General features: G+C 44.5%; 1 protein-coding gene across 1 annotated transcript in view; it reads left to right on the forward strand.

Moving 5' to 3' along the window:
• The window catches only part of ago3a (argonaute RISC catalytic component 3a), a 46355-nt gene extending 35986 nt beyond the window's left edge, over positions 1–10369 (forward strand). Inside the window, exons 17-19 of the mRNA XM_064945466.1 lie at positions 269–370; positions 747–946; positions 3721–10369. Coding sequence (XP_064801538.1) covers positions 269–370; positions 747–946; positions 3721–3829 — 411 coding nt within the window. The 3' untranslated portion in view covers positions 3830–10369. The remainder of the gene's footprint in view (positions 1–268; positions 371–746; positions 947–3720) is intronic.
• The last annotated feature ends 2019 nt before the right edge of the window (positions 10370–12388 follow it).

Genomic DNA, 12388 nt, shown 5'->3' on the forward strand with positions numbered 1-12388 from the left:
GGGTTTGGTCGGGGTAGGCCGTCGTTGTAAATAAGAATTTGTTCTTAACCGACTTGCTTAGTTAAATAAAGGTCAATCTAAAAAATAAACACTACTCCCCCCTCCGTTCGTTCACTTTCTGACGTCATTAAATGAGTCCAAGGGGAAAGTTCAATGAATGGATGTGTGTGAAGCTTGGTGTTGAAGTAGAACAGGACAGATGGAAGGATGCTTTTAACGTGGGCAGTTATTAATAATGACCCCAAATCGACATGTTCTCTTCGTTCAGGTTGGACGCAGTGGAAACATTCCTGCGGGCACCACGGTGGACACGGACATCACGCACCCGTACGAGTTTGACTTTTACCTCTGCAGTCACGCTGGAATACAGGTACTGCAGCATTTCACCACCTGTTCATCTGGCCTGCTGCCTCACTGCACCTTCCTCTCAGGAAATGACTTCATGAAGTCTCGGGAACTAAGCTGTCTTTTTAGAATTTAAACGCACTTTATTCACACTGCGTGTTTTGGTTTTTGGAAGGTAAACCGTTCTTTACTGAAACTAAACTACCAAACACTCTTTGGTTTTGAAGTTGAAAAAAACGATACTACATTTGCAAATAAATAGGCCTCTACCTCATTCTAATTGTCCAGAGTTTTAGTTGAAAGCCATTGTCTTTCTACGTCACTTTTTGTACCACATCTCCATTAAATCCCCAAATTGAGGCTGTGTAGTATGTGTAACGTCTGCTGTCTGCTTTCCCCAGGGGACCAGTCGGCCCTCCCACTACCACGTCCTGTGGGACGACAACTGCTTCACGGCCGACGAGTTCCAGCTGCTCACCTACCAGCTGTGCCACACCTACGTGCGCTGTACCCGCTCCGTCTCCATCCCCGCGCCAGCCTACTACGCCCACCTGGTGGCCTTCCGTGCCCGCTACCATCTGGTGGACAAGGAGCACGACAGGTGATTGGCAGGGATAGGGGTGGGGGTCACTCTGTCACTGCACAAACCAATCTGGGCTGGTTGAGTGTTTCTGCATGCTTTGCCTCTGTTGTGCTCAACATTATTTCATATTTCCTATCTATTTTTGGTGAAATGTACAGTACAGCATTACTGTTTTTTTTTCGTGTTCTACTGCCACCAAAGCAGCGCTCGATAGTATACTGCCCCCAAATCAAATTGTTTTTAGTCACGTGTCGAATAAAACAGGTGTAGTCCTTACAGTGAAATGCTTACTTACTTACGAGCCACCAATCAACAATGCAGTTTTAAGAAAATAGAGTTAAGAATTAAAAATAACAAGTAGTTCAAGAGCAGCAGTAAAATAACAATAGCGAGACAATATACAGAAGGTACCGGTCAATGTGCGGGGTCACCGGTTAATTGAGGTAATATGTACATGTAAGTAGAGTTAATAAACTGACTATGCATAGATATTAACAGAGTATCTGTGGCGTAAAGGAGAGGGGGGGGGCAGCAATAGATGTCCAGGAGTCTTGTGGCTTGGACCTAGACTTGTCACTCCGGTACCGCTTGACGTGCGGTAGCAGAGAGAACAGTCTGACTAGAGTGGCTGGAGTCTTTGACCATTTTTAAGGCCTTCCTCTGACACCGCATGGTATAGATGTCCTGGATGGCAGGAAGCTTGGCCCCAGTGATATACTGGTCTGTACGCACTACCCTCTGTAGTGCCTTGTGATCGGAGGGCGAGCCGGTACCATACCAGGCAGGATGATCTCGATGGTGCAGCTGTAGAACCTTTTGAGGATCTGAGGACCCATGCCAAAACTTTTCAGTCTCCTGAGGGGTAATAGGTTTTGAGCCATGTTAGTTTGTTGGTGAGGTGGACACCAAGGAACTTGAAGCTCTCAACTTGCTCCACTACAGCCCCATCGATGAGAATGGGAGTGTGCTCGGGTTCTCCTTTTCCTGTTGTCCACAATCGTCTCATTTGTCTTGATCACACCGAGGGAGAGATTGTTGTCCTGGCACCACACGGCCAGGTCTCTGACCTCCTCCATATAGACTGTCTCGTCGTTGTCGGTGATCAGGCCTACCACTGTTGTCATCGGCAAACTTAATGATGGTGTTGGAGTCGTGCCTGGCCATGCAGTCATGAGTGAACAGCGAGTACAGGAGGGGACTGAGCACACACCCCTGAGGGGCCCCTGTGTTGAGGATCAGCGTGGTGGATGTGTTGTTACCTACCCTTACCACCTGGGGGGGCGGCCCATCAGGAAGTCCAGGATCCAGTTGCAGAGGGAGGTGTTTAGTCCCAGGTTATTGATGAGCTTTGAGGGCACTTTGATGTTGATCGCTGAGCCAAAGTCATTGAATAGCATTCTCACATTGGTGTTCCTTTTGTACAGGTAGGAAAGGGCAGTGTGGAGTACAATAGAGATGGCATCATATGAGGATCTGTTGGGGCGGTATGCAAATTGGAATGGGTCTAGGGTTTCTGGGATAATGGTGTTGATGTGAACCATGCCCGGCCTTTCAAAGCACTTCATGGCTACATACGTGAGTGCTATGGGACAGTAGTCATTTAGGTTGGTTACCTTAGAGTTCTTGGGCAAAGGCACTATGGTGGTCTGTTTAAAACATGTTGGTATTACAGACTCAGACAGGGAGAGGTTAAAAATGTCAGTGAAGACACTTGCCAGAGGGTCAGCGCATGCTCGCAGTACACGTCCTGGTAATCCGTCTGGTCCTACAGCCCTGTGAATGTTAACCTGTTTAATGGTCTTACATCGGCTGCGGAGAGCGTGATCACACAGTCGTCCTGAACAGCTGGTGCTCTCGTGCATGTTTTAGTGTTACTTGCCTCGAAACAAGCATAGAAGTGGTTCAGCTCGTCTGTAGGCTCGTGTCACTGGGCAGCTCTCGGTTGTGCTTCCCTTTTGTAGTCTGAGCGTCGGAGCCGGTGTCGTAGGATTCAATCTTGAGTCCCTCTCCTTGAAAGTGGCAGCTCGAGCCTTTAGCTCGGTGCGGATGTTGCCTGTAATCCATGGCTTCTGGTTGGGGTATGTACGTACGGTCACTGTGGGGACGACGTCATCGATGCACTTATTGATGAAGCCAGTGACTGATGTGGTGTACTCCTCAATGCCATCTGAAGAATCTCGGAACATATTCCAGTCTGTGCTTGCAAAACAGTCCTGTAGCTTAGCATCTGCTTCAACTGACCACATTTTTTAATTGACTGAGTCACTGGTGCATCCTGCTTTAATTTTAGCTTGTAAGCAGGAATCAGGAGGATAGAATTATGGTCATATATGCCAAATGGAGGGTGAGGGAGAGCTTTGTACATGTCTCTGTGTGTGGAGTTAAGGTGGTATAGAATTTTTCTCCCTCTGGTTGCACATTAAACATGCTGATAGAAATATGGTAAAACAGTTTTAAGTTTCCCTGCTTTAAAGTCCGCGGCCACTAGGAGTACCACTAGGAAGTATTACCCCCCCCTTCAAAAAAAAAAGCAGCGCGAGGTAGTATACTGCCCCCTCCCAAAGCAGTGCTAGGTAGTTTACTGCCCCCCCCCCCAAAAAGCAGTGCTGGGTAGTATACTGCCCCCTCAAAGCAGCGCTAGGTAGTTTACTGCCCCCCAAAGCAGCACCAGAAAGCTAGCTTTCTACGTAAAAAACATGTAGCTTCAAAGAAGTGTGTGTATGATAGTTGACCTGTCTTTCTGATCCATTCATGTATTTCTCTGTCCTGATGAATGTCTTCTCTTCTCCCAGTGCGGAGGGAAGCCATGTCTCTGGTCAGAGTAACGGTCGGGACCCACAGGCTCTGGCCAAGGCGGTGCAGATTCACCACGACACGCTGAGGACCATGTACTTCGCCTGAGCACCACCCCACACCACCATCACCGCACTTAAAGCACACATACACACACAAGCCCCGCCTGCCAGTCAAGGAGGGTTGCATCCCCCCACAACCAGTCAATCCGGACCTGACACTGTGTAGAGGGAAGAGGGGGGTGGGGGAAGCCCCCCGCAATGGACTGAGGATGCAGACAGACGCTGCTTTAAAACAAGAGAGGAAGAACTTGGCACTATTATGCAATATTAACCCAGCCAACTGCTTTTCCTGGGCACCCCAACTCCGCCCCCACCCTCCTCCAGTCCCTCCCTCCTTTTCGCCGGTCATGAAGGAGATGTGTATGGTCAACGTTGCAGAAATCGTTCCCTTTCGTCATCATGCCTTTTACATCAGCTCAGTTTTTAACGGCAGCACTTCCTGCCCTTTTTTGTGGTTAGTTCTGTTTTGACTTTTTCTTTCATCAAAGGTTGAGGAGAGAAGAAGAAAAGGATCAGGAGTGTGAAGGGTGGATCTCTATCGATGCAGACCCATCACTGCGCACAAGCTTGACACTGGTATTTTCCTCTCCTTTCCAGCTTCTTTTTTTTTTAGCCAATGGTGACTTATCAAAAGTGTGAGTGTGTCAATGGACACTGTGTGGTAGGAGACGAACACAAGCTATTATTGTGAGCACAGTGCCACCTGGAGTCTAAACGATGTAAATGCTCTCTTCAAAAGTCCCAACCTGTCTGGGGAATAAGCTATGATGCTTATCATATGATTTCCAACTAGTTATCATTTGACTTGAACCAATAAGTGCTGTGCGTATACGCTGGCACACATCATAGAGGGTAATACAATGATATCACACCCTAGGTCAGTCCCTTATGACATAGGTCTAATGTGCTGCATTGCAATGTGACCCTGTTTTAAATTTTCTTTCCTTTACATCGTGTTTTGATATTTAAGGTGCTTGTTTTGTTTTGTTTTTTACCATTCTTTCCAGTATTTATTAGTACTCTCAAGATATAGTAATTTAATATGAGACGAGCGTTTTTATTTCTGCATTCTTTCTATCTCATTGCTCTTTTGATCTATCCGCTCTCTTGGATTTTAATTTGTGGTGGAAGATCCTAAATTGAATGACTGATCATGTTGCTTTCTCCTAGTGCAATAATATTTTAGCTGAGGGGAAGGAAGCTTCTTCTAGAAGATACAGTTTGAATATCTGGAAGTCTGTAGCAGTGCGTTACGAGAATGTAGCAGAACCAAGATCTCCTATGAGAACTCTGTTCACAAAATTGGCACTTTCCCGTTGCTCCTCTTTATGAAGGGGAGTAGAGGGGTTCAGAGGTCGAATGGTTATGCCAGTGAGTGTGTTATGGGTTAGAAATCAAGTGCCTGGTTTTGGAAATGAACAGTTAAATGGATGTTGTATCGATGGATTATGATGTGGAGATCCTAGCCTTTAAAATGTATTCAAACAAGGAAGTTAAAGGGCAAAATTTAGCTGGAGAAAGTTGACTAAGCTACATTTTGCCTCTTTTTTTTTTTTTTTTTTTTTTTTTTGGACAGACATTACATCGCATTGAAATCCTCATGATAGAAAATATATATATTCTGTGTGTTAGTTAATCCTATTGTCTTTGCCTAATAGCAGCAGTATTTTAGCAGATCAAGTCGTGCTGCACTCTGTCTCTATCCTCATCAGACATGGATCTAGCTGCTATATCTACATGTACTCAAGGTGACTAAGAGTCGAGGCATGCCTCAGTCATGAGCGGCAGGAGAGCTAAGTCGGCATTTCATTTTTTTCTTTGCCATATAACTGAGCATCCAAACCAATAGTAGCTTAGCTGTCTTCTCGAGTCAACAGTTCGACGGATCTTGGAAGTCCGGGAGATTGAGTGAGTGACTTGTGTGGTCGCTGCTTAGCTCCTCTGTGCTCTTTGACGTGAGGCATGCCTAGTGTTCAAGAGAGAGACAATAATCTGCACTAAAAGAAGTGTGTGTCAGACCGAACACATGCCTCTGGTGCTATGGGGGGTGGCCTCCTTGCCGCGCCCCTTTGAGAATTTGCAGTCTGAGTCTGCCTTTTTGGGGGGGGGTTAACGAGAGGGTCTTATGTGGGGCACTGTAGGGATTCGTGTCCTAACTGTTAATGGAAACAGTTGCCATTGAGAATCTCTTGTTTTGACGGTACAATGATACGAGGACACAGTTCTAGAGGCCAGGACTGCCCCAAGAGGTGAACGGTAGTGTGGTCCAATGGTAGAATCCTGTCCCCCCCCTGTAGTTGCATTTGACAGCCTTCCCAACTCTAGCCTTCCCCTGGCTGGAAGCCAATGAGTTTGAGCCTTCATGATCTTCACTCGTGTCCAAAAAGCCTTTTTAAAAAGCCAGATTGGAAGATGTGTATATGTACATTTCACATTATTGTAATGCTCACACCACTTATTTTTGCTAACAAAAAAATCTAACATATGTAGTTATATAGTTAATCATCATAGTAATAATACCATTAAAGGTAAACGGTGATAAAATATGTAAGAGTTGATAATGCAATAGACTGTTGTTGACTCGTCCTGTGGCAATGTATAACATGAATTTGTTTATTTTGGCGTGCGTACAGTGGCGGTGAATGTATTTCGACATGTAACGTGTGTCTGGATTGTTAGACTGTTATGGATCGGGATGCGGTGGACTTGTCTCCTCTGAGTTCTAGAAGTAAGAGGTACTTCTATTTCTGGCACTCTTGGCAGCTGTTGTCAGATCTTCCCTGTTGTCATAGAATCCAAATGGAATCGTTAAGACTTTCTTTAAGAGCATAATTGTTCTGACCCAGATCGTCTCTCTCAGGCGGGAGTTGACGCCTGTAGAGTAGGGGGAGAGCGGGAGAAACCGGAATGAGATGGTTACCCCTGACTGGTCATCATGAACGTTTAGTACCGATGTGGCCCGCAGTGTTTGAGGTTGAGCCTTGTGGGTTATGAGACCCCTAGAGCGAGACTTGGCCCGTAACTGTTGCTTTTCTCCACGCGCAACCAAAGGCACTTCTTGTGCTCCGGAATACAAAGCCGAAAGGCCTCCAGTAAGTCTGCAATGTGACAGTCTATAATCTCACCCCCCACTTTCTCCTGACTTTTGCCTCCCTTTGCCACATGACTACATTCCATAGCCATTCGATCTGCCATTGGATTCCCCTGAGAAGTGGAGAAAAGATGGAAGACTAGAGGACAGAAGACGTTAAGTGTGTGTTGGTTGGTACAATGTAGGGCATTGTAGTTAGATGGGTTTTTGTGTATGTGGCTGGTTCTGGTGTGTGTAAAGTGAGAAGTAGGGCTAAGTGCCATTTGAGGGAGGTGGCGTGTCTGGATCGGGACATTGTTTAGCAAGCGACAAGCGTAGCTCTCATCCAAGCTGACATTATGATGAACGTCAAGGACGACAGAACGTTCAGATTTTCCTGGGCAAAAGAACACAGGTTTACATATAGCAGATGTGTTCGCCTAATATCCTTGTAACATTACAACTCCCTAAATCGTCGCCGGTAAAGTTTTTCAGATGTTCATTTTGTTTTCAGCAGTTTTTTTTTTCTTTTTTCTTTTTTGTGCTTATTTTATAGATATTTATGAGCAAGGCCTTTCTAGGTCTAAAACATCACCCCAGAGTTTCCTATGCTCTATGAAAAGTAGCTATATGTACAGTAGCTATGTCTGTGTTCATTCCATTTGCCTGTGACGCACAGATGTACTGGATTTTGAGTTCTTTCTTTTCGGGGTAGAAGGTAAATCTATGGCAGAGTGACGAAGGCCACAGAAAGTGCCTTTCTTAATGGTGGTGCTGTAAAACAAACGTCAAATGGAAAATCAAAAAGACATCTATCTCATGTTTGAAGAAAAAAACGCCTGCGTTTTATGCACAGTACACACACACACACACACACACACACACACACACACCAAGATTGATACTGAGGACCAGTCTGTTTGTTAAAGTATATGATTGTGGTTGAGCGTTCACTTGGTGGTGCATGTTGAGTCTAGACCAATGGACTCGGTTGGTTGGTACAGTGGAACTTGCATTGACAAGCGAGGTCACATTTTAAACCGGTGTGTGTGTGACACCGCCTTGCCCACGAATGACAAACATAGCACAGCACTTTATAGACTGCCACTCTCACTCAGACATAAAGCCAAGAGGTTTTCTGTCTCTGTTCCTCCTCCAATCCCCACCTCCCAGATACAGTGGAGTATCGAGAACTTGTTTTATTATGTGAATGAGGAGATTTTCCTCCTCTGGGAAAGGAATTGGATTACGACACCAAACAACAGTTGCTATCGCTACTAGGTGGTCATTTTAAAAGTGTGCCTCCAGCTCATGTGACTTCGCTGATGATGACTCTGTTTTGAGTCCGCCTGCATTTTATATGGTTTCTCCTTAAGAATCTGAAAGCACCAATGGTTTTTAAGTGTTCCAGTGTAAGGCGTCCATATTAGGAAGTCGGCAGTTGTCTGGCCCATGGCATTCTCTCATCCTAGTGCAATGCCCTCACCCTGCCGTGTGTCCGTCTTGTCCTTAATGGAAGGATAGTGGGCCCACTTTCATTGGTGTTTGGGGGCAAGTTCGGGTGTAGAATAAGACTCCGAGGGTCTGTATGAGTCATTTGGGGTATCCGTCAGTCCAGGGTGGGGGGGGGGCCTCACTTACCTTGGTATGCTGCATATATTATACCACATGAGAGGAAAAACTGCAAATACTGCTTTGGTTATTACAGTATAATGCTTGAATAATACCTGATTATGATATTCTTGTAACTATTTTAGACAGACGTATAACTGTAAGATTCTTGTTTTAGTTTTTTTGTCTTAACACTTATCTGACTTGAGCCGAACGTTTTATTTTGTTGTCCTATTTAAATGTTATTTTTAATATGTATATGAAATGTATATTGCAAAATATTTTATGCTGTATTTATTGAGTGTATAAACGAGCGGCCAGCTAGAGTCTCATTGGCAGCATGGTGGAGCTAGGGGACGAGGCCTTAAACCACCCCACCCCCCTCCATGTTGAAGCCTTATCCTCTCCAGACACGCAAGCACAGCGACGTGGTGGTGGGCGGACGAAGGGGCACAGCTGAGCAGGGGGACCTGTTTTTTAGTTGTTGTTTTTTTGTGTTTTTTTATATATAATGAGGTATTAATTATGTAGACTCCTGCGTCTAGCTGTTTAGCTTTCTGGTTTGGCTCCTCGTGAAGGGAAGAGGCCTTCTCATATGTCCTCTTACCCCCTTGTACTCCCTCTTCCCTCTCTCCCCGGTTCTCTCCTCCCATCTTGGTGAGGCCACCCCCACATGTTGCGTCTCATCTCCTGTAGGGTTAGGGGAACCTTTACTGAACCACATGGACTGAGCTGACCACTGACATCCTCATCCAGAGCGGCTAATATGTTAGCCATATAAACTCCCCTGGCCTGGTAGAGTACAGGTGGGTGAGAATAGAGAGAAGGAGGGAATGATGGTGTCTGTGCTCAGGCAGAGGATGTTAGGTGTGGCTTCTGTCCTTTCACGTTTCCCTTGTGCCAGAGACTTTTACACAGGAAGGAGTGGAGTGTAAAGTCTCATTCCGCTCAAATACAAGCCTCCGCCTTAAGTGTGTTCTTACTTCGTTGTTGGGTTTTATTTACGACTACGGAACGCCTGAGTTGAGTACAAAAAAAAATGGCCTCACTCCAAAATGGCATCCTCGTGTTTCTTTTCAAACCACTAACAGTGCTACAGTAGTTGTTGAGCCCCAACGTACAAAGTGTATCTTTCCCCACGTGTGTGGATGTAAGAACAAGAGCCCGAGGGTTCTGTGTGCTTACTTGTACCTGTATAATGAATCACGGTGTTGTAATAATTAATTGCTGTTCTGTTTGCCCACGGGGTCTGTTAGTTGTTCCAACCTCACTCTAGGGTCAGAGGTCAGAGGCATGGAGCTTGGAAGGGGTCGTCAACCCTGTTCAGAACTTTTTTAATAGGCTTTTCTACCTAATACCCACAGACGAGTCCTTTTTAGACATGTTGACTCCATTTAGCTATCTGTTTGATGTGCAAGCAGCTTGCTTTCAGTCTATTCGCAGTCCATGTTAAGATTTTGAAGAAACATTTGCTCGAGAGATTATCGGATGCTGTTTTCCCAATGTTACACTGGTTTGAAGACAGATCTCGTCAGTGGCCATGAATGCTGGACTTTTTAAAGGGGTTCCCTATATGTTTCATCGGTATCTTGAGGTTAGATTTGTATTTGACGTGTGTCAGTTAGGATTGTGCGCTGTGATAGCATTTTGAGTCCTGAGGCACCAGCTAAAATCAATGGGTGTTTGATGATTAGAACAAGGTCGCCACATGAGTTCCATGCCTCCAGCTCTCTCCCTTACTACTCTGAATGTTTCAAACTCTCTGTTGTACCAACAGGTCTTTTTTATTTCAGTTTTAAACGTTTTTTGTTTAATTATTCTTTCTTTTAGGCCTTCAGTTTTGCTTCGCTACAATTTGAAGTGTATCTTTCACTAATACTTGTAATAAAAAGCTTTGCTTTAAAACCTTTCGCTTCATGATATTTGTTTCTAGACCAAGCAGGCACACGTGATCAAACACACCCCTTTCATTTATGGTGGAGTATAGCTGCTGGCTGTAGCCACTCGTCAGTTCTAGTGAAGGTAGATTCAGCACAGATGTAATGTTACTAAATGATTATGACATGTCATTGCACTGTGTTTGAATTCTATTGTTCTATTATTCTTCTGATTCTATGTTGCACCAGACAGTTGCCTGTAGTGTAGACTGATTGTGTTATTTAGTCTCTTCATTTCAAGGCATGTAAAGAAATCGTCTTGAGAAGTAGAAGTCAGAACATATTTTTTGGTAAGTAAGTCCTGTATGGTGTGGCCAAGGGAGTGTATATTACTGGAACTTTTTCTAGGTTTACAAGTAAACTACCAGAATTTTGATAACTTTCAAGGAATATGGAATTTTATCAGTTGACACCTAGTGGCATTTTTGGGTACTTCAGATTATCACAGGTGTCTAATCTCTGGCACTCTGTTGCCTTACCACATGCAAAATATATTTTTTTAATGTAATAAGATTGTAAAATTAAACATTGAATGACAACGGTATAAAACGGTAACCCTAAATATAAACCAACGTAGTGAAATAATGAGGGTTTCACAATGAGATCCTTTATTTTTTTACACTTTCCTTTTTACTTTGTCTATGTGTTGTGAAAATGTTTTGTGGACAAACTGGTGGCAGTATTTGGAAGAGTTGCAGAGTTAATTGAAAATAATGCAATTGTGTACTAGTTGTGTTTTCATTTGTCAATTTTCCCATAAACCATATGGTTTATCCACTAGAAACTCTATCGATCTATCTCTACACACACACACACAAGTACGACGACACCCCTTCAAATTAGTGGATTTGGCTATTTGCCGACAGCTGTATAAAATCGAGCACACAGCCATGCAATCTCCATAGACAAACATTGTCATTAGAATGGCCCTTACTGAAGAGCTCAGTGACTTTCGATTTGGCACTTCATAGAATGCCACCTTTCCAACAAGTCGGTTCATTAAATTTCTGCCCTGCTAAAGCTGCCTCAGTCAACTGTAAGTGCTGTTACTGTGAAGTGGAAACGTCTAGGAACAACAGCAGCTCAGCCGTGCAGTGGTAGGCCACACAAGCTCACAGAACGAGACCTCTGAGTGCTGAAGCACATAAAAACCGTCTGTCCTTGCTTGCAACACTCACTACCAAGATCCAAACTTCCTCTGAAAGCAACGTAAGCAGAAGAACTGTTTGTAGGGAGCTTCATGAAATGGGTTTCCACGGCCGAGCAGCTGCACATAAGCCTAAGATCACCATGCACAATGCCAAGCGTCGGCTGGAGTGGCGTAAAGCTCACCGCCATTGGACTCTAGAGTAGTGAAAACACGTTGTCTGGAGTGAGGAATCACGCTCTCTGGCAGTCCGACAGACAAATCTGAGTGTGGCGGATGCCAGGAGAACACTACCTGCCCAAATGCATAGTGCCAACTGTAAAGTTTGGCGGAGGAGGAATAATGCTCTGGGGCTGGCATGGTTTGGGCGAGTCCTCTTAGTTTCACTGAAGGGAAATCTTAATGCTACAGCATACAGTGACATTCTAGACGATTCTGTGCTTCCAACTTTGTGGCAACAGTTTGGGGGAGGCCCTTTCCTGTTTTAGCATGACAATGCCCCCGTGCACAAGGAATGAGCTGTTTGACAAGCAGGAGTCCACATACATTTGGCCATGTAGTGTATATACATACTTGCATACATTTTTAAGTTATTCAAGTATAAATGACCATAGATTACCTGCTAATTACCAAAATTACAGTAACTTTAGTAAATTACCGGTAGCTTTGCAACCATACTCCTGTACAATGCATTATGATGCCATTATAATGCATTGTAAGATTTGTCATAAGCATGTATGACTAGGACTAGGCCACAGTATAGCCTAGCCTAGCCTTTGGAAATCTGAACCTGTCACCGTTTCAGGTTAAGAACCACAAGAATGCAGAATACAATCTAGT

The sequence above is a fragment of the Oncorhynchus masou genome, chromosome 29 (assembly GCF_036934945.1).
Source record: "Oncorhynchus masou masou isolate Uvic2021 chromosome 29, UVic_Omas_1.1, whole genome shotgun sequence".
Taxonomy (NCBI): Eukaryota; Metazoa; Chordata; class Actinopteri; order Salmoniformes; family Salmonidae; genus Oncorhynchus; species Oncorhynchus masou.